The 22,422-nt window shown below is 40.2% G+C and overlaps 5 protein-coding genes across 5 annotated transcripts in view; 4 read left to right on the top strand and 1 right to left on the bottom strand.

Annotated features, from left to right (window-relative positions):
• The first annotated feature begins 45 nt into the window (after positions 1-45).
• On the top strand, positions 46-8,119 carry vps51 (VPS51 subunit of GARP complex). The gene is made up of 11 exons (XM_060896170.1): positions 46-323; positions 4,157-4,286; positions 4,560-4,706; positions 4,782-5,001; positions 5,168-6,017; positions 6,101-6,316; positions 6,417-6,500; positions 6,897-7,031; positions 7,205-7,326; positions 7,401-7,488; positions 7,611-8,119. Exons 1-11 carry the CDS (start codon positions 162-164, stop codon positions 7,869-7,871), a joined length of 2,415 nt encoding a protein of 804 aa, XP_060752153.1. The 5' UTR covers positions 46-161; the 3' UTR covers positions 7,872-8,119.
• Positions 8,120-9,047: 928 nt separating this feature from the next.
• Positions 9,048-12,709, top strand: LOC132863389 (ubiquinol-cytochrome-c reductase complex assembly factor 3). The gene is made up of 2 exons (XM_060896173.1): positions 9,048-9,671; positions 11,741-12,709. The coding sequence occupies exons 1-2, from the start codon at positions 9,555-9,557 to the stop codon at positions 11,867-11,869; spliced, it is 246 nt and encodes an 81-aa protein (XP_060752156.1). The 5' UTR covers positions 9,048-9,554; the 3' UTR covers positions 11,870-12,709.
• A 1,889-nt stretch (positions 12,710-14,598) lies between these two features.
• mrpl49 (mitochondrial ribosomal protein L49) lies at positions 14,599-16,043 on the top strand. The gene is made up of 4 exons (XM_060896172.1): positions 14,599-14,742; positions 15,321-15,468; positions 15,537-15,661; positions 15,744-16,043. The coding sequence occupies exons 1-4, from the start codon at positions 14,611-14,613 to the stop codon at positions 15,888-15,890; spliced, it is 552 nt and encodes a 183-aa protein (XP_060752155.1). The 5' UTR covers positions 14,599-14,610; the 3' UTR covers positions 15,891-16,043.
• Positions 16,044-18,737: 2,694 nt separating this feature from the next.
• znhit2 (zinc finger, HIT-type containing 2) lies at positions 18,738-20,826 on the top strand. Its single transcript, XM_060895778.1, has 2 exons — positions 18,738-18,825; positions 19,084-20,826. The coding sequence occupies exon 2, from the start codon at positions 19,091-19,093 to the stop codon at positions 20,630-20,632; it is 1,542 nt and encodes a 513-aa protein (XP_060751761.1). The 5' UTR covers positions 18,738-18,825; positions 19,084-19,090; the 3' UTR covers positions 20,633-20,826.
• Positions 20,616-22,422, bottom strand: part of tm7sf2 (transmembrane 7 superfamily member 2) — a 6,310-nt gene continuing 4,503 nt past the window's right edge. The window contains exons 8-11 of the mRNA XM_060895779.1: positions 21,898-22,066; positions 21,731-21,811; positions 21,528-21,650; positions 20,616-21,422 (exon numbers count right to left, since the gene is read on the bottom strand). Coding sequence (XP_060751762.1) covers positions 21,262-21,422; positions 21,528-21,650; positions 21,731-21,811; positions 21,898-22,066 — 534 coding nt within the window. The 3' untranslated portion in view covers positions 20,616-21,261. The remainder of the gene's footprint in view (positions 21,423-21,527; positions 21,651-21,730; positions 21,812-21,897; positions 22,067-22,422) is intronic.

Here is a 22,422-nt window from a genome sequence, read left to right as displayed (position 1 = left end):
TAGGTTGCAGTCTGACTTTTATTTTGAAATATGAGCTCGGCGCCATCTTGTTTTACCTCAGTACAACAAACCTGAGGTAAACGCGGACTTCACTGATGTTTAGCTGAAACCTGATTAAAAGATTCTGTAACTGGGTGTCGTTTAATTGTTATTCTGGTAAAATGGAGGTTGACGAAAGCAATGGGGCTCCGAAGCGGAGGGTTCACGGCCTGCTGCAGCTTTATTACGGCCTCAGTGTGGACGGGAAACCGGAGCAGGAAGAAGCCGCGGATCCGTGTGACATCAACGGGCCTCAGTTCGACCCTGAGCTTTTCCTCAACAAGGTGACAGCAGACTGATATTACACCTGATATACTGAGTTATACTGGGGTCTGACACTTATACTGGGGTCTAACACTTATACTGGGGTCTGACACTTATACTGGGGTCTGACACTTATACTGGGGTCTGACACTTATACTGGGGTTTAACACTTATACTGGGGTCTGACACTTATACTGGGGTCTGACACTTATACTGGGGTCTAACACTTATACTGGGGTCTGACACTTATACTGGGGTCTGACACTTATACTGGGGTTTAACACTTATACTGGGGTCTGACACTTATACTGGGGTCTGACACTTATACTGGGGTTTAACACTTATACTGGGGTCTGACACTTATACTGGGGTCTGACACTTATACTGGGGTCTAACACTTATACTGGGGTTTAACACTTATACTGGGGTCTGACACTTATACTGGGGTCTGACACTTATACTGGGGTCTGACACTTATACTGGGGTTTAACACTTATACTGGGGTCTGACACTTATACTGGGGTCTAACACTTATACTGGGGTCTAACACTTATACTGGGGTCTGACACTTATACTGGGGTTTAACACTTATACTGGGGTCTGACACTTATACTGGGGTCTGACACTTATACTGGGGTTTAACACTTATACTGGGGTCTGACACTTATACTGGGGTCTGACACTTATACTGGGGTCTGACACTTATACTGGGGTCTAACACTTATACTGGGGTCTAACACTTATACTGGGGTCTGACACTTATACTGGGGTCTAACACTTATACTGGGGTCTAACACTTATACTGGGGTTTAACACTTATACTGGGGTCTGACACTTATACTGGGGTCTGACACTTATACTGGGGTCTGACACTTATACTGGGGTTTAACACTTATACTGGGGTCTGACACTTATACTGGGGTCTAACACTTATACTGGGGTCTAACACTTATACTGGGGTCTGACACTTATACTGGGGTTTAACACTTATACTGGGGTCTGACACTTATACTGGGGTCTGACACTTATACTGGGGTTTAACACTTATACTGGGGTCTGACACTTATACTGGGGTCTGACACTTATACTGGGGTCTGACACTTATACTGGGGTCTAACACTTATACTGGGGTCTAACACTTATACTGGGGTCTGACACTTATACTGGGGTCTAACACTTATACTGGGGTCTAACACTTATACTGGGGTTTAACACTTATACTGGGGTCTGACACTTATACTGGGGTCTGACACTTATACTGGGGTCTGACACTTATACTGGGGTCTGACACTTATACTGGGGTCTGACACTTATACTGGGGTCTGACACTTATACTGGGGTCTGACACTTATACTGGGGTCTGACACTTATACTGGGGTCTGACACTTATACTGGGGTCTGACACTTGTACCGGGGTCTGACACTTGTACCGGGGTCTAACACTTATACTGGGGTCTAACACTTATACTGGGGTCTAACACTTATACTGGGGTTTAACACTTATACTGGGGTCTGACACTTATACTGGGGTCTAACACTTATACTGGGGTCTGACACTTATACTGGGGTCTAACACTTATACTGGGGTCTAACACTTATACTGGGGTTTAACACTTATACTGGGGTCTGACACTTATACTGGGGTCTAACACTTATACTGGGGTTTAACACTTATACTGGGGTTTAACACTTATACTGGGGTCTGACACTTGTACCGGGGTCTAACACTTATACTGGGGTCTGACACTTATACTGGGGTCTAACACTTATACTGGGGTTTAACACTTATACTGGGGTCTAACACTTATACTGGGGTCTGACACTTGTACCGGGGTCTGACACTTGTACCGGGGTCTAACACTTATACTGGGGTCTGACACTTATACTGGGGTCTGACACTTGTACCGGGGTCTGACACTTGTACCGGGGTCTGACACCTGATGTTAGTGTCATGGTGTCAGGACTGAGGGGATCTTTAAGTATCTATAACAGTGTAACATTATAAATGACAGGTTCTTTATATTCACAATCTGCTGCCCCTTTACACCTGTGTGCTGTAATGTCAGTGATGTGAATGTGGTTATAACTGTGTTTTACAGTTGAGGCCAAAATTATTAGCCCCCTTATGAAATTAGACAAAACTCTTGATTTCTCCATGGAAATGACCATTAACAACAAGTGTTTTATAGTGTGTTTGTTTCCAAAATAAGAAAGACAAAATCTCCACTAAGTTTGATTAGGATATTTAATTGAAATAGTGAGTTGAAACAAGAAAGGGCAAAAATGAAACGTCCAAAATTATTAGCCCCCGGTCATTAATAGTCAATAGTGAACCCTTTCTGAGCCACAACTGACAACAACCTCTTAGAGTAGTTCTTTACTAGGTTGGCACAGGTTTCCTGAGGGATTTTAGCCCATTCTTCCATTGCAAATTGCTCCAGCTGGTCCAAATTACGTGGTTTCCGAGCATGGACATTCACTTTGAGCACTCGCCACAGATTCTCAATAGGATTGAGGTCTGGGCTCTGTGCGGGCCACTCCAGGACCTTTGTTTTGGTATCCTTCAGGAACTGTTGGACCAATTTCGATGTATGCTTTGGGTCATTGTCTTGTTGGAAGACCCAGCGACGACCTAAGGCTAGACTACGAGCAGATTTCTGCATATTATCCCTCAAAATGTCAACATAATTTTCTTTTTTCATGATGCCATGCACCCGAACAAGGCTCCCTGTGCCTGAAGCTGCAAAACAGCCCCACAGCATGATGCTCCCACCACCATGTTTAACTGTGGGAACTGTGTTCTTAGGGTTGAAGGCCTCACCCTTTCTTCGCCAAACATAAGCAACATCCATGTGCCCAAACAGTTCCAGTTTAGTCTCATCAGACCAAAGCACAGACTCCCAAAACTCATCTTTACCTTTCAAATGTTCACGGGCAAACCTCAGTCTAGCTGTGATGTGCCGCTGTTTGAGTAAAGGGGTTCTTCTGGGACGATGGCCCTGAAGCCCACCACGATGAAGAGCCCTCACAACTGTGTTCCTTGAAACATCAACTCCAGAAGAGGCCAGGTCAGCAACAATCATCTTGGCAGATGTCTGGGGCATCTTGCTGATATCTCTGACTATTTTCCTCTCCAGGGTTCTTGAAATCTTGCGCTTACGACCACGCCCAGGTTTGTTTCTTACAGAATTTGTCTCCTTGTACTTGGCAATGATGCAACGTACGGCGGTTCTAGACACTGTGAAAAGCTTGGAAATGGCAGTATAGCCTTCCCCCTTATCATGAGTCTCCACTATCTTCTTTCTGAGCTCAAGACTGATTTCCTTTGTCTTTGGCATGGTGAGTAAAAGTAGTCTCTCCCAATAATGTGTTCAAGTGCCCTGTTCCTTGGAGTCCTTTAATGCTGATTGAATGCCCAGGTGTTGTTATGAAGCCAATTGACTGCACAGGTGTGGTTTGAAAGCTGATTGATTAATTGGGTGTGTTTTGAAAGCAAATATTCACAAGGGGCTAATATTTTTGACCACCCCATTTTCACTATATTTGATTATAAAGCAAGCCTAAAAATGTATTTTATATTCCAAAATGTACCAAAAGCTACTAAATAGCACTGGCGAATGTTTGATTATATCAAGTTTTATCAATTCTGCAAACATTGGAAAGATCTTTAGGAAAATGTTCCAAAATTCCTGGGGGGCTAATAATTTTGGCCTCAACTGTATATCTGTACCTTTAACTCATTATATTCTACATTTAAAGGGTTTATTTTGTCTGTGTGTTGTATCTTGTTACTGACCAATCCAAGTATGTGTAAGTTCAATAAATGTGTGTGTGTGTGTGTGTGTGTGTGTAGATGAGAAAGGAGTGCTCTCTAACAGAGCTAATGGACCAGGAGAGCTGTATGGTGAAGCAGATCCGCTCTCTGGACAGTGACATGCAGACTTTGGTCTATGAAAATTACAACAAGTTTATTTCTGCTACAGGTCAGTAAAACACACACACACTTTTTATAGCACTACATGACCAGATGTATAATTAAGTAACATTATAGAGGCATTAATAGTAATTAATGGATATAACAAATAATTAAAGAAAAGCATATTAATGTAGCTCTGCCTCCTAAAACTCTATTTTACATGATGTATATGGGCTAATGTTAGCTACCATCTGATGTTACAACTATATAGTTTGTATATGAATGTGTGTTAAGCCAGGCTTTTGTGTGTGTGTGTGTGTGTGTGTGTGTGTGTCCTCAGACACCATCAGGAAAATGAAAAATGACTTTAAGAAGATGGAGGATGAGATGGACTGTCTCTCAGCCAACATGGCTGCCATCACAGAGTTCAGTGCTAAGATCAGCAGCACACTGCAGGACCAGCACACACAGATCACCAAGCTGTCAGGCATGGACACACATACACACACATACAGAAGCATTGAAAACACCATTGGTCATAACATTGTTTGTGTGTGTTCAGGGGTTCACTCTCTGGTGCGTAAGCTGCAGTTCCTGTTCGAGTTCCCAGCATGGTTAAGGAAGTGTGTTGAGTGTGGTGAGTTTGGGCGAGCGGTCAGTGCTCAGAGGAGGGCACGCTGTGTTCTCAACCACTACAACAACATCACCTCGTTCAGAGGCATCCAGGATGGGTGTAACACCATCATGCTGGAACTAACACTGCACCTCAGGGACAGGTTCAGGTACACATATCACACCAACATGAAACACTCATTAAACACCCTCATTAATCTCATCTTTTTAACACATCTCTGCATTGTGTAAAATAAAGAAGAATGGAAGAAGAATCACACTTGCACATGATGTAAGTGTTTAATCACGTTAATGGTGTGTGTGTGTGTACTTCAGTGACAACAATGCGAGTGCGAAGGAACTGTCAGAGTGTGTGGAGCTGCTGCTGCAGCTAGACGAACCAGCCGAGGAGCTCTGTGACAAATTCCTAAGCCACGCCCACTCTAAGCTGGAGGCGGATCTGCAGGTCTTAGAGGCGGAACTTAGCGATTCCACCCAGAAGCCAACCCTTGTGTCTCCATCCAATTCGAACCCTTTCCTGTCTCCGGCAAACAGGATGGACATTCTGGAGTTCATCGATCGAGGCTGTAACGAGTTTGTCAGTAATCTTTGTTTAGTTATTGCCTCTTATCAGGAATTATTTATTACTCGTCCACAGGGAGGCGACCAAGCCCTCCAACACCTCCCTCAGATGGCCAGTGAGAAGCTGCAGCAGTTTGTGGACACTTTGGCAGGAAGGTACTTCACACTAGTGGAGCGCAGGATACAGGAGGAGAAGGGCGTAGGGGACAATTCCCTCCTCGTGAGAGCATTGGATCGTTTCCACCGCCGCCTCCAGGCCGTGTCTAAATTGCTTCCGGGGTCAGTGGTGACGAGCCGGGGGACTGACATTGTTATCAATGCGGCTCGAGAGCGAATCAAACAGTACCTGTGTGCGTTACAGAGCTTCTACCTGGATAGCCTGACTGATGTCAGACAAGCGCTCGCTGCACCACGGACCACAGTGGGTGGAGCTAGTGGAGCTTTGGGAACGGGCGGTTCTGCTGCCAAAGATTCCCAGCCCACTCTCCCAGAGTTACTGACCTCACTGTCAAACTCCATTCTCAATCAGATCAAATCTGTTTTAATGTCTGTGCATCTCTTCACTGCTAAAGACATCACCTTCTCCAACAAACCCTACTTCAAGGTCAGTGTTTATATTATAATCATACCATATAAGCCCCACCCACAAAAAATTCCCTCAATTTAAATCGTGTGTGTGTGTGTCAGGGGGAGTTCTGCAGTCAAGGTGTGAGAGAGGGGCTTATTGTGAGCTTCATTAAGTTTATCTGTCAGTCATCACGTCAGTTCTGTGAGAGTGCAGGCGACCGGAGCAGCTCAACCCCGCCCACATTACTGCTGTTGCTGTCACGCCTCTGCCTCGACTATGACACCTCCACTATCTCCTACATCCTCACACTGACTGATGAGCAGTTCCTCACACCGGTAAAAACACACATATACACACACACACACACACACACACACACAGGTCCTGTTGTGTGTAGAAGAGCTGTCTCACTCTCTGTCTCTGTGTTAAACGCAGCCTCATTCTCCGATAACTACAGTGACGACTCTGTGTGCTGAGGCCCGAGAGGCAGCACAGAAACTCCTCAACCATTACGTCAAGGTAATGCTAATATGCTAATATTCAGTTTCACTCTGAAGTGGGAAGTTGCAGTTTGGAATTAGCTGGAGCTTTGAGCTACAAAATGTCTAAAAAAAAAAGCGGAGGCCTACGTGTGTATGTTATATGGACACGTTAACCAGCTCCTCGTGAGTGATGTCTGTTTTCCTCCACAGAAGAATAAAGTGTATCTTCAGTGTTTTAGATTTAATAAGTGAATATATATCTGTGTGGACAGCTAGTGTGTGTACATCCAGTAAAGCCTCTGTGTTGAGGCTCTGACCAAAGAACTTTCTTGGAGGTCTGGAATTACAACCTCTAAGAAGATCCCAGAATAATACGATGGTGAAAGCAGGTGTTGGTCACTGTTTAAAAGCACTGGTGTGTTGTGTGTTTAAGGTTCAGGGTTTAATCATCTCTCAGATGTTGAGGAAGAGTGTGGAGACAAGGGACTGGGTGAACACCATCGAGCCACGGAACGTACGTGCGGTCATGAAGAGAGTGGTGGAGGACACGACAGCCATTGATGTCCAGGTATCAGTGTAACTAACTGTCGTTGTGTTCATGTGTGAAGGGGGTTTTGATCGGGAGTGGACGAGCAGGCGGTAATTTAACTAATTATCGAGCACACTCAGAGCACATGTACAGCTGAGATTGTTTACAGGAATTGTTCGTTATGATGTGTGTGTGTGTGTGTGTGTGTTTAGGTGGGCTTGCTATATGAGGAGGGGGTGAGGAAAGCCCACAGCAGTGACTCCAGTAAACGTACATTCTCTGTCTACAGCAGCTCCAGACAACAGCTGCGTTATGCGCCCAGCTACACACCCAGGTACACACACACAAACAAAAACATGATGTACTGTCTATGATGAGTGTTTTTTACACCTGTGTGTGTGTATGTAGCGCTCCAATGGACACCAACCTGTTGAGTAACATCCACAAGCTTTTCTCTGAGAGAATCGACATCTTCAGCCCTGTGGAGTTCAACAAGGTAGGACTGTGATGATGTACAGTGAGAGCATCATATTTATTTTATTACTAAATGATCCTATATAAATAAATATTCTATTAATATCAATGTTGTTATACTGTGATGGTGTGTGTGTGTGTCAGGTGTCTGTGCTTACAGGTATAGTGAAGATCAGTCTGAAGTCGTTGGTTGAGTGTGTACGTGTGCGCTCGTTCGGTCGGTTCGGATTGCAGCAGGTACAGGTGGACTGTCACTACCTGCAGCTTTACCTGTGGCGCTTTGTCTCAGATGAAAACCTTGTCCACTTCCTGCTGGATGAGATTGTGAGCAGCACAGCACATCGCTGCATAGATCCAGTTCCCATGGAGCAGAGTGTCATCGAGCTCATCTGTGAGCGGGGGTAGACCCAGGGTCGTGGTGTGGGGCAGAGGCAGTGGAGAGTGTGTGTGAGAGAGACAGAGACAGAGATATGAACTGTGTAAGTGATTGTATCTTGTCTGATTGTGAACAGTAATATAATAATATTGAGTGTGTGAGTAATTCTGAGACTGAGAGTTGAACTGAATTTCTGAACTAACATGTGAGCATTCAAGTATTTATTTGAGTAATAAAGCTGTTGTCCTTAATAATAAATAAAATCACTATCATTTGACTGGGTGTTTCTAACTTTACTGTTTATACATTTTAGAGATTTTAATCTGCACCTTGGTTATGAGAACCCTAACCCTAGTTTACCCCTTTTCCACCAAAAAGAACCGGGTGCTGGTTCAGAACTAGTGCTGGTGCTGGTTTAAAGTTGGTTCCACTGGTGAACTTTCTAAGAACTGGTTTGTCTTTCCATCAGTTAGAGAGCATCACAGAGCCGAGTGTGACGTCACTGTATACGTGTCACGTGTCCCAGCAACGTTAGTGCAGCAGCGACAAACAAACACAACAACAACAATAGCGGATGTTGTTTTACTGTTAAAACTCATGGCCTTGTGAACCTACATTAACACCCAAACGGAGCGAATCCAACGTGTACGTGCAGCTCCATGTAATCTGTATAAACGGAGGTTGTAATGGAGAAAGTACATAACGTTATTTTATCATTAACACAGAAAAAAGTTAGCCTTAGCATGTAGCTACTTACTATCATGTGTGCTGATAATGTATCATATCACGGTAAAGTAAAAGTGTATTAAACATTAGTGTATTTAAGGTACATTATCAAATGCGCTAACAGTAGCCCCGCCCCCAGGCGCTAACAGTAACCCCGCCCACAGCCCCGCCCACAGCCCCTGACACAAGCGGTTCTTAAATCTAGACCAGCAACGTTTTGGTGCTACTTAAGAACCACTTTTCCTGGTTCAGAGCCGGTGCTTTGGCTGTCGGAAAAGAAAGAACTGGTTCTAAATTAGGCTCCGAACCTGCACTCAAACTGCCTCGGGGGTAAAGGGGCATTACTGCTTTAAAGAAGCCTTACGTCAACATTTGTAGTAGCAGGTCTCTCAAGTGTCTCTCAATTGTCTCTCAGGTCTCTCAAGTGTCTCTCAGGTCTCTCAAGTGTCTCTCAGGTCTCTCAAGTGTCTCTCAAGACAGGCAAGAGTGACATCTCCACAATGGGGGTGTTGTGTTTGGTAAGAGTCACTGAACACAACCAAATACAAAGTATTTATTCAATGTCCATTTATTAATTTGTGAGTGTGTGTGTGTGTGTGAGGGAGAGAGATTATGACTGGTGGTGTTTATTGTAAGTGTTTGTTACCTTTTTAGGCCCCTTTATCATGTGTAATGTTGACGTGACAGGGACTGTCACGTCAATGCGGGACACGTGAGTGCACTGGTAGCAGAATTGAGAATTTCAAAATTAACATATTCGTAACATATCTATAAAGATTTGTGACAGACTAATTATAAATATGACGATTGTTTATTTATATATTTAAATAAATGTATGTTTGGGAATAGTTATTTTTTTTGCACTTATGTCTGTATCTGAGGCACTTCCGCCCCCACTGTGACGTATTTCCGCTCCTCTTTACGCTGTGTTTAGCATTGAGTGGCTAAGATAAAGAGTAAAGGCGATTAGCTGTTATGCTAACAGTATGAGCGCGTTACGGAAGCTGCTCGTGTACACGGGCGCCGTGACAGCGCTGATCACCGGGTACGTGTTCTGGAGGAGCCTCGAACCCGGAGAGCAGCGGAACAGAGAGATACTGAAGGTACTGTGACCTGTACACACACACACATACACACAGACACACACATACACACAGACACACACAGACACACACATACACACAGACACACACACGTATACATACACACACATACACACACACACATACACACACATACACACACATACACACACACACACACACACACACACACACACGTATACATACACACACACACATACACACACACACACACACATACACACACACACACACACACAGGTATAAGAACAAGCATTCAGTGGTGTTACTGTGTTGTTTTGGGTGATGTTGTGTTGATCATCTTGACTAGTGTGTGTTCTAGAGTAACTACAGATATGCTATACACGCTAATGCAGAAACTGTAACTGATGGAAATCACTTCTGCTAATAGAGAATTAAATATTTGATGCAGAATGTTATACTATATAAATGTGTGTGTGTGTGTGTGTGTGTGTGTGTGTGTGTGTGTGTGTGTGTGTGTGTGTGACATCTCCTCCCCCTCGAAAAAGAAAAAAAAACAATAATGGGGGAGTTGTGTTTGGTAAGGATCACTGAATCACTGACCGCAGTTTAACCAAATACTAAGTATTTGTTTAATTTCCATGTATTCATTGTGTGTGTGTGTGTGTGTGTGTGTGTGTGTGTGTGTGTGTGAGTGAGAGAGAGAGAGAGATTATGACTGGTGGTGTTTATTGTAAGTGTTTGTTACCTTTTTAGACCCCTTTATCATGTGTAATGTTGCTCCCATATAAAACAGTTCAGCACAAGCCCAGACATTTTTAGGGACATGATTGAGGACAATGTCCCGTCCAGAGACAAACTGTTTAGTGTTGAGGTTTTGTTCAAACTGACCATCAAAAATACCCTCACTAATGAATGTGTGTTTATTTCATTAGTTGTTGTGTTAAATCTCACCCAGATACAACAGTGCTGTTTTCTGATTGGCTGTTGTGTAGCCTCTTGTTTTGATTGGCTGATAAGTGTCAGGCTCGACTAAGAGCTCCAGAGGAGACGCGCTTGGTTCCTGCCCGGTTCCTTAGAGACAGCGGTGCGGACTGATACGTTTTGGGTGATGCGGTGTATTAAATATATGATAAATAGTCAAAAAGTTTTTCTGCGTGAGAAATACGATGACTGCGTGACTGTCACTCTCAATGCGTGACACTTGACAGCCCTGCAGACATACACACACACATATACACACAAACATATACACACACACACACACACACACATATACATACATACATATATACACACAAACATATACACACACACACACACACACATATACATACATACATATATACACACAAACATATACACACACACACATATACATACATACATACATACACACACATATACACACAAACATATACACACACACACACACACACACACACATATACATACATACATACATACACACACATATACACACAAACATATACACACACACACACACATATACATACATACATACATACACAAACATATACACACACATATACATACATATACACACACACATATACACACAAACATATACACACACACACACACATATACATACATACATACATACATACACAAACATATACACACACACACACATATACATACATACATACACACACATATACACACACACATACATACATACATACACACACACACATATATATACACACAGAGAGATACTGAAGGTACTGTGTAGTGAGTGACCTGTACACACACACACGTACATACAGATACACACATACACATATATATATATACACACACAAAGAGATACTGAAGGTACTGTGTATAGTGTAGTGACCTGAACACATACACTCACATACACATGGTCCAACACTCACCAATGCAGGGTCTAGGATGAGAATCAGATTGAACAGTAAAACCCACACACCGGCTTGTAGAAGCAAAGTGAGCAGGAGAACCCACAGTCCAGTGAGCAGGAGAACCCACAGTCCAGTGAAACACCTTCTCTGTTCTGTGATATTAAATCCCATGTAACAGAGTGTGTTGCCTCATAATCAGTGATTCTGTTTGTTCCCCTTCAGAACTTGCCAGAGTCAAATCCAGCACGGATGGAGGAGAGCAGGAGGAGGAACGTTCAGATCATGGAACTGCTCAAAGAAGCAGCAGAGACAAATGACAACATTGCACGAACCTTTGGCAGCCAGAAATAACCACCCTATAAACCCCACCCTCCATGTGGCCCCGCCCACTAACAACACCCGCCGTGTGGCCCCGCCCACTAACTATTTTATTTAAGAATAAAATGTCTTGTACAGAAAGTCTCAGTCACAGCACACGAATAAATAATCTTTACTTAAAATGCAGGACGTGTCGACTGGAAAGAAAATTATATATCAGTTTGATACAAGAGCGAATTTTTCCACTTTGTTTTTACGCGCGTGCGTTTTAGTCGTTCAAAAGTGCGTCATCAGCTGTGTGCTTTATCTGACCAGAGAAGGACAGAGTCAGTCAAAGCTGGAGGCGTTTATATATAACGTTAATCAGTGGAAAGCCACAAAGACGGTTATAGAAGGTGTTTTAGAAAAATTAACTGAAAAGAAATCCAGGGAATTTGGCACTCATGAGCTTGTACAATGTTCTGCTATTCTGTTCAAATTGTTTACAAGGTTGTTTTGTGTCTGTTTCTCCCACAAAAGCATGTTCTTCAAATGAGAACGTATTACTATAAGCCCACCCTAGTAGTTCTCATTATTTAATTAGAGACATTGTTTTAAAGATGTATTTATTGTGAGGATGTATTTTATATCATCCCACAAGTAAAAGTTTGTTGGAGGTACAGTAATAAAAAGTTGTACTACTACTGCATGTTTCTGCTATAGTAGTGAACTTAATGTACACAGATGTGTGTGTGGCTGTAGTGTATATACAGTACTGTGGTGACATTTAAAATAAATCACTTATACCAGTCAAATGTCACTATTCTTATTACCACAAACTAAATATTAATGCAAACAATCCATTCAATACTAAATAAAAATAACATTTATTGATTTGGTCTTTGTGAATATTAGTTTATTAATGACTGCATTCATTAGACACACTGTTTGTAGAGAATGTACACACACATGAACTGATCTGATTCAAGACTGACATCATTACATCATGCATAAAATTTTGGTGTCCACTTTTGTCATTTTAAACAATAGCAAAACTTTTGTCTTACTGTGTAGTCATATAATATATAATATAAAACTCTTCTTGTTTTAAATTCTCACTGAGGGCTAAAACCCCTAAAGATAAAGCCCTAGGGTTAGGATTAGCCCAAACCCAAACCCTAGAATCGCCCCTGCTTTCTGCCTTTATTACTTAAATAGATCACAGACTTTCTCTGAATGTTCTGCGCAGACAGTGCGCACAGTTGACGCCCTCTCACTACGGGAGTGACGCGTTTCCGGTATGGAAGTTTCACTGCGCGCGCACACCGTGTTCTGAGTGCTGCTGTTTTCCGTGAGTCGGTGTGTCAGATGTCCTCACACTCGGGACCCCGGAGCTGTTTGACTTGTCGGTTGCTCTCCGGAGGCGCGCTGCTTCTCTCCGCGGGGTTTGTGTACCGGAGCACGCGCACGTCCCTGAGCCGAGGCGCACGCGCACTGCAGCTCACCTTCGCCGCAGGTAAACAGGTGTTTATTGTAATGCAGTGTAATGTGAGTCAGGTGGAGCTTTCTGTCATGGAGACCGTTATCTCTGACCTCAAATAATATTGAGCTTACATTATGTTCACATTTATATTCTGTTAACGTTTTAAACCAATCAGCACGTTTGGTTAAGATCCTAAAGTGTGTGTGTGTGTGTGTGTGTGTGTGTGTGTAGCTTTGGCAGTGTGTGCAGTTGTGGTCATCGCTGAACCTGTGAGCAAAAGCCCTCAGAAGACAACATGACCATGACGAACAGGAGGATTGTGGGACGTCTGCAGTTCAGAGAGACGGTGGATTCTGTGATCTGTGTGTCTATGATGTAATAAATATAAAACTTAGTGTCTTTGTGTTTAAAGTGATCAGGTGCGGTGTTGGAGACAGTCCTCAGGATACACACAACAAAACTAGCCTCATATTTATATAGTACAATATTATTTACTTAACAAAATAAGTGTAGACACAAAACCTTTAGTTTGGAAAGGAATAGAATATTCAGAGAAAAGCCCTTTTATTAGTGATGGGACAAACGAAGCATTTGGGAGCCTCGAATCAACTGAACCGATTACTTCGCAAAATGATTCACGAAGCTTTCAAAACACCTCATGATGGCGCCACCTTCTGGTCAAAAGAGTGTAAATGCAACGAGGTCCAGGCCCAAACATAACGGCGCCTTTTACATGGAGTTACTGTCACTTTACCTTTTTATTTACTCTCACGTGTTTGTCATGTAGTGTAATGTTATGACCATATTATGTACCATTCATAATAAAATGGGGCATGAGGTAGCCTAGTGGTTATGAGTTCAATCCCAGGTCCACCACTGTTGGGCCCCTGAGCAAGGCCCCTAACCCTCAATTGCTCAGTTGTATAAAAAAGAGATAATGTAAGTCGCTCTGGATGTAAGTTTGTCTGCTAAATGGTGTAAATGTAAAATCAGTGGAAACGTTGTACAGTGCTAACAATGTGTTAGTTTTAGCCCTAACCCATGTGTTAACCCTACCCCCCCCCCCCCGCCCCCTAGTGGCAGCCATCGGAGCTCTGACACGTTTCGTGATACAAATTAAATGGTTTTGAAGCTTCATGAAAATCGGTCGTCACGACCTTATATATCGTTTTAGTTTAACACGTCAGGTACACAATTTAAATATAATTGAAGTGAGTGATTGGTCTGGGCGAGGGGCGTGGTCAGTCTGGGCGAGGGGCGTGGTCAGTCTGCGCGAGGGGCGTGGACAGTCAATGTAGTCGTTTTCTCACACATGCGCAGAGGGGACCACAAAATGGCGGCCAGCCTGAGCAGCGTCTCTGTGACACTGAGCACATCTGTGTGGAATAAAAACAGATTATATCACACAGTCAGGAGAATTCCGACTGCTGCAGCCTGTTTACGGGTGAGTTTTATATATATATTTATATCCTGACCTTTTCTGAGGTCAGATCTGGACGGTAACGTGTACTTTAGCAATCTTAGCTACATGCTAACTGTGTGTCATGAGGAGATTTACACAAAATAATAATTTAAACATTACATTTTTACCCGAACACGTGATGGTGTTCAGACTGATTCTCTAAAGTTAAATAGGTTTATATTCTAATTTACATCAGTGTTGTTAAAAAGAACAAGGATTTAATCCCGAAAGTCCAAAAACAGTCAAATCTGAAAGTAAAGTAAGAAAAGTTACTGCATAGATTCTGTTAATGCATTAAACTTATAACTGAACTGAAACTCACAAGATATTTAACTCTTATTCCTGATACAAGAGACATTTATTTTTATAGTTCATTTACTCCAAAGTGTGAGAAATAATTTGTGTCACACGTCGGTCTGCGTCTTTATAAGAAAAATAATAGTTGATTAAAGCAGCACAAAACTCATTCAGAGAAAGACGGTGATGTCATGGTGACGTCATGGTGATTTGATCATAGATCATATATAATATACGATGATGTCATGTTTTGTGGAGTTTAGACACACAGCAGCTCAGTTAGAGGAGGTTCTGCAGTAACTGAGAGCACAGATGAGTTCTGCTTTGTGGAGCGACTGATTCCTCCAACACGTGTACCGCCTCCACCCAAACACACAGGCACTGCCCCATCAGGATGGACCCCACCCTCAGGTACACACACACAGTCATCTTAATTAATCTTGTGTATAATTGCATTTACTGACCCCAATGACTCTTAGCTACACCTCCATCGCTGCCCTACATGATCCGACGCTCCCGAATGCACAATATTCCCATTTACTCTGACATCAAACATGGAAACCAGAAGAACACTGTGGTGCGGAGGGTGGAGGGAGACATCTGGGTGGGTTTAAAGCTCCGCATGAACACCATCACTGTTCTTCAGTGTGTGTGCTGGTGGTAAACTCCAGCTGTTTGCATTTCAGGCTCTCAATAAAGATATGAAAAATCATCTGCAGCAGTTGACGGGCAGAGAACCGCCCACCAAGGTCAACGAGGTCACCATGAGTATCCGCGTTAAAGGCCAGTTTGATATGGAGCTGAAGGAGTGGCTGCTGAAGCTGGGCTTCTGATCAACACTGAATTATTATTATTATTATTATTATTATTATTATTATTATGTGTGATTAATACATAAAACTGATTCAGTGAAAACGTGTGTGTGTGTTTTATGCCAGATGTATACAGCTGTGTATAAATAAAGTTTAAATACTGTTAAACAGAAACTCATCACATTTTATCATTTTATTCTTTTATAACATTTTATCACAGACTCTACATCACCTTGCTGTTCTCTCACTTCTGTATTTATCACTTACTTTATAGGAAACATCATTAATGTTGGTTTTATTCCTCCATGTAAGTCAAAGTGGATTAAACCTCATCATGGTGCAGCATCTGCACAACACAATGTTATACCTAATAAATTAAGAGAAATAGAACACAAAATCTTTCACAGATGTTTCCTGTAAATGTAAGCATTAGATTTATTCCTACTGATTGTGATAAATGTACATTTTGTAAAGCTGCGGAAATTAAACACTTTCTTTTTATTGCCCATTTTTACTTTCATTTTGGACAGATTTTAATACAGAGTCAAAGAAATTCCAAAAAATGTTAAATTTTAGCCAAGTGACATTTAATTTACTTAAATTCATGATTTTCTGAAGAGCAAAATTATATTTTTAATCTTTTCAGAATTTAACAAAGTTTTCATCTATTAACCAAAAATGACCCATAATAATCTGTATTATATTTATAAACACATAATTTGTATTATATTTATAAACACATAATAATCTGTATTATATTTATAAACACATAATAATCTGTATTATATTTATAAACACATAATAATTTGTATTATATTTATAAACACATAATAATCTGTATTATATTTATAAACACATAATAATCTGTATTATATTTATAAACACATAATAATCTGTATTATATTTATAAACACATAATAATCTGTATTATAAACACATAATAATCTGTATTATATTTATAAACACATAATAATATGTATTATATTTATAAACACATAATAATCTGTATTATATTTATAAACACATAATAATCTGTATTATATTTATAAACACATAATAATCTGTATTATATTTATAAACACATAATAATCTGTATTATATTTATAAACACATAATAATATGTATTATATTTATAAACACATAATAATCTGTATTATATTTATAAACACATAATAATATGTATTATATTTATAAACACATAATAATCTGTATTATATTTATAAACACATAATAATTTGTATTATATTTATAAACACATAATAATATGTATTATATTTATAAACACATAATAATCTGTATTATATTTATAAACACATAATAATCTGTATTATATTTATAAACACATAATAATCTGTATTATATTTATAAACACATAATATGTATTATATTTATAAACACATAATAATCTGTATTATATTTATAAACACATAATAATCTGTATTATATTTATAAACACATAATAATCTGTATTATATTTATAAACACATAATAATCTGTATTATATTTATAAACACATAATAATCTGTATTATATTTATAAACACATAATAATCTGTATTATATTTATAAACACATAATAATCTGTATTATATTTATAAACACATAATAATCTGTATTATATTTATAAACACATAATAATATGTATTATAAACACATAATAATCTGTATTATATTTATAAACACATAATAATCTGTATTATATTTATAAACACATAATAATCTGTATTATATTTATAAACACATAATAATATGTATTATATTTATAAACACATAATAATTTGTATTATATTTATAAACACATAATAATCTGTATTATATTTATAAACACATAATAATCTGTATTATATTTATAAACACATAATAATCTGTATTATATTTATAAACACATAATAATATTTATTATAAACACATAATAATCTGTATTATATTTATAAACACATAATAATATTTATTATAAACACATAATAATCTGTATTATATTTATAAACACATAATAATATGTATTATATTTATAAACACATAATAATCTGTATTATATTTATAAACACATAATAATATGTATTATAAACACATAATAATCTGTATTATATTTATAAACACATAATAATCTGTATTATATTTATAAACACATAATAATCTGTATTATATTTATAAACACATAATAATCTGTATTATATTTATAAACACATAATAATATGTATTATATTTATAAACACATAATAATTTGTATTATATTTATAAACACATAATAATCTGTATTATATTATTTATAAACACATAATAATCTGTATTATATTTATAAACACATAATAATCTGTATTATAAACACATAATAATCTGTATTATAAACACATAATAATCTGTATTATATTTATAAACACATAATAATATGTATTATATTTATAAACACATAATAATCTGTATTATATTTATAAACACATAATAATCTGTATTATATTTATAAACACATAATAATCTGTATTATATTTATAAACACATAATAATCTGTATTATATTTATAAACACATAATAATATGTATTATATTTATAAACACATAATAATCTGTATTATATTTATAAACACATAATAATCTGTATTATATTTATAAACACATAATAATATGTATTATATTTATAAACACATAATAATCTGTATTATATTTATAAACACATAATAATCTGTATTATATTTATAAACACAAACTCAAACCCAGATTGTGATTTAATTTAAAACATAAAAATCTTAAAGCACATTAAAGTTTATTTTATCTTTATTTTCTTTTGTGTGTGTCCCTTTTTGCCTATACAGATTATTCACTCCGATATTAATGTAAACCTGGAAAATACTTTTTAAAAAAGAATAAACAAATAAATAAATAAAGGTTTCCGCGTTGGCTGGAATGTGACGTCATCAAACGGCGACAGTTCTGGCTGTGGCTCGTGCGCTAACGCTGCTGGTGAGTTTATAATAATAAACAGGGTTTAGTTTCATGTTAATGTCTTAATTATGTGTTTTTATTGTTATTATTAAAACTCAGTAAAACTAAAAGTCGGTACAACTGAACGCCATGAAAGCTGCATTTTATCTGTTTCAGTTTATTTGTTTAAAGTAAAAACCGGAAGTAGCAACATAAAAAAAACCCTTAAATTACAGTGAGGGGATTTTATTGTAAATCCGCGCTCAGTTTTGACCGAATTCACCTTTTGTTTATTAGATAACAGATGGAGAGCAGAAACACGCCAGTGTTTGTGACGTCACTTCTGAGCGACAGAGACACGTCACATGAGCACGAGCGGCCGTGTGGTGATGATGTGAGTCCAGCTGCTGATGAACAGAACACTTTGTGGTCATTGCGACCTTGTGGGCTTTGTCTCAGTAACCCTGCACGTTACACTTGTCCCCGCTGTCACGTCCCCTACTGTGGACTGTCCTGTTATCGTGGTTCAGCTCACACAACATGTTCAGAGATGTTTTATAAAGACTGTGTGTGTGAGGAACTGAGACAGCGCGGCAGGGTGCAGCACGAGGACACCATCCACATGAGGAACATCCTAATGAAGTCGCAGCAGGCAGAGGGGGGACTGGGCCCAGTCATAAAGGACCTGATGGAGAACAGTGGAGGACGAGTGACCGAGAGGGACACAGAGACTATGACACTGCTGTCCAGATTAGCCGAGATTCAGACGGACAGAGAGGAAGGACATGAGGACGAGGTGCAGGACATCCTGCAGAGGCTCAGACAGACAGATAATGAGGAAGAGGAAGACGAGGAAGGGGAAGATGTAGTAACGAGGCTGTCAGGACTAAATATCGAGTCTCTTGATGAAGATGAGCTGTGGGAGCTCCTGCCAGAGAAGGACAAGCAGAGGTTTGAGCAGCTGCTGAAGGATGGAGGGATCAGTGCTCTCGTCCCAATATGGCGGCCTTGGTGGGAGGAGCATGAGCGAGACCGTGCAGTTCTGATCGAGGAACTCCAGCAGGAGGGACATGCTGAAGAAACACGCAGCTCAGAGGAAGGGGAGGACAGAGACATTCGAAAGTTGGACACGGCTTCAGCACCTCCACTGAAACGGGAAGTCAAGAAACACAAGGTAAAAATGGAGGAAAGCAGAAACGCTCCTCTTTCTATCAGCTGTGAAATCCCGCCCATGTCCTCTCTTTGCTCTGCCTCTCCGTCCCCACTGGTGAGGTTCAGCTTGGTGAACGTGCTGTACGGTTACGCCTTCACTCTCCCCCTCTTTAACGGAGACGTGTCGGAGACGCAGCAGCTGCTGGAGTTCACTCAGCTTCTTCTGTCCGTGTCAGACTGTTTGGGACGCAACCTGACATTTGGCTCGTTCTCTGAGGCTCTGAGTGCGGCGATGGCGTCTGCATCCTCGGCAAACTCTGACTCAGACTCGATAATGAGCGCAGTAGAAGGTGTGGCTCACATCCTGAGTGGCGCGAGTAAGGACAAGGGGGCGGGATACACACTCTCAGCTCTCGCTCATCTGCGCTCTGTGCTCAGCAGGGCACGTGTCGCAGCTCCCAGAGACCACGCCCACTTCAGGAGGGTGTGTTTCTTAGCAGAGAAGAAATGCAAGTTCCTGCAGGCGTGGGCCAACGAGAACACACACACACTGAGGGGTTTAGCCAGATGGGCGTGGGCAGAGTATCAGAAACAGACAGCTGAGAGACAGGAGATGGAAAGAGACCGGAAGAAGGTGGAGGAGAGCTGGAAGAAAGGAAGAGCTCGAGGAAAAGTGATGATTGAAGAGATTTAATTTATTGGAAAAAGTTACAGCAAATAAAATGACAATTATATCAATTCAACAATTCCAAACTTCTGATAATCTTTAATTTATCCTTGTTGATCTTTTGTTAATCTGCTGTGTGATGATGGATTTGTTTGGAGCTTCACAAACAGTCAAGTCTTAAACTCAGTCATTAAACATGAAGTTTGGGTTTCTGTACATCAGCTGTTGTGTTTTTATTATCTTCAAAAAATGGGACTTTATCTGGGTCTGTGTACAGGGTTTATTCCATAAAGATCACTATCTCACACACACACACACACACACAGATTTTATGAGCATGTGTATACATGTAGAAGGTGTGTGAGAGGACGAGGAGCGAGAGAGGAACAACCTTCTTTTGCACAATGCTTTGTATAACATACAGAACCCACACTGGTCATCTTGTGTTCTACGTCCTGTAGTGTTTTGTGTTATATTTTGTCTCGCACTGTTGCACTTTGTGTCTTGGACTAACTTCCTTTCAGTCCTTAGCTCTGCACTCTGTGTTCGGTGTAGCTTCATGGTCCTGTCATGTCACTGAGTCCTGGGTCAGATACGTGGTTTAAATGACAATAAAAGCTTCTTGACTTGAGAGTGTAATAAACATCACAATGAGCTCAGTAGATGTAGGGGATGATCCTGTAAGGCACTCGTCTGCAGTAAGCATCCCAAGATGCTCCGTACTTCGCTCTGCACTGGCGCTCGTCTCGTGCCTCCCTGTGTACCAACAACACGCTAAAGTACAGCACATAGAAGTACGGTAGGATGTGAGAGATCCCTGTGGGGACACAGCCGAGAGTTACACAGGAAATAGAGTGGCAGTATTCAAAACTCAACAAAACCTGTGACTATAAAAAAAAGTGTGTGTGTGTGTGGGACTGACCACAAGGCAGAGACCACGCCAGTGCCATTAAAAGGTCTCCAAGGTAATTAGGGTGTCTGACGAACCCCCACCATCCTGACACTAACAGCCGCTTTCCTGTTGCTGTGGGAATCGTCTCTAAATCTAAAACATTAACAGGAAGGAGCTCAGCACTACACGGGTGCGTGTGTGTGTGTGTGTGTGTGTGTGTGTTTGGGACTCACGTCGGACACTGCTGTGTGTTGGGTCTCTCCTGAACTGGTTCTTCTGAGAATTGGACTTTCGGAAGGTGTAATATCCAATTCCTGAAAGCAGAACAAAGACTCGTCGTCATGTGTGTTAACAATCTGCAGTGTTGGTGTCTGTCAGGACAGGATGTGTCCTAAATTACCGTTCAGCATGATGATAGCAAGGGCACTGAAGGGAGTGAGCTGATGAGGGTGTGACACAAGAAAGGCTGCTTGGAGGCTATATGTGAACGGAACCCAAACCAAATCACCAAAAGCCAACATAAAGCCAAATCCATCGTGAACAATGTCCATGGTGCTCAACACTGCCTCCTGCAGGGTGTACACACACACACACACACACACACACACAAATGAACAGAACAATGCAATAACTGCCCTCTCTTCACTATATTGTACCCTAATAAAACCCCATAATGCACATTTACAGCATTTTGCCCCATGTAAAAGTCTGTAGTTTTGTGTGAAGTTTCGTGTGTAACGTTTGTAGTGTTTGGCGTAGTATACTAATTATACTAACTGTAGTATACTAATTATACTAACTGTAGTGTACTAATTATACTAACTGTAGTACACTAATTATACTAACTGTAGTGTACTAATTATACTAACTGTAGTGTACTAATTATACTAACTGTAGTACACTAATTATACTAACTGTAGTATAC

This window comes from Tachysurus vachellii, chromosome 20, assembly GCF_030014155.1.
Source record: "Tachysurus vachellii isolate PV-2020 chromosome 20, HZAU_Pvac_v1, whole genome shotgun sequence".
NCBI classification, from domain to species: Eukaryota; Metazoa; Chordata; class Actinopteri; order Siluriformes; family Bagridae; genus Tachysurus; species Tachysurus vachellii.
This window is presented reverse-complemented; position numbering and strand designations above follow the sequence as displayed.

Bases quoted from the DNA above. Each gene is read 5' to 3' on its own strand.
- mrpl49 (XM_060896172.1), top strand. From the start codon at position 14,611: ATGCGCAGAGGGGACCACAAAATGGCGGCCAGCCTGAGCAGCGTCTCT. The intron at 14,743-15,320 runs GTGAGTTTTATA...TGTGGAGTTTAG, and splicing joins CTGCTGCAGCCTGTTTACGG to ACACACAGCAGCTCAGTTAG. The intron at 15,469-15,536 runs GTACACACACAC...AATGACTCTTAG, and splicing joins AGGATGGACCCCACCCTCAG to CTACACCTCCATCGCTGCCC.
- znhit2 (XM_060895778.1), top strand. From the start codon at position 19,091: ATGGAGAGCAGAAACACGCCAGTGTTTGTGACGTCACTTCTGAGCGAC.
- LOC132863389 (XM_060896173.1), top strand. From the start codon at position 9,555: ATGAGCGCGTTACGGAAGCTGCTCGTGTACACGGGCGCCGTGACAGCG. The intron at 9,672-11,740 runs GTACTGTGACCT...GTTCCCCTTCAG, and splicing joins GGAACAGAGAGATACTGAAG to AACTTGCCAGAGTCAAATCC.
- vps51 (XM_060896170.1), top strand. From the start codon at position 162: ATGGAGGTTGACGAAAGCAATGGGGCTCCGAAGCGGAGGGTTCACGGC. The intron at 4,287-4,559 runs GTCAGTAAAACA...GTGTGTCCTCAG, and splicing joins CAAGTTTATTTCTGCTACAG to ACACCATCAGGAAAATGAAA. The intron at 6,317-6,416 runs GTAAAAACACAC...TGTTAAACGCAG, and splicing joins ATGAGCAGTTCCTCACACCG to CCTCATTCTCCGATAACTAC.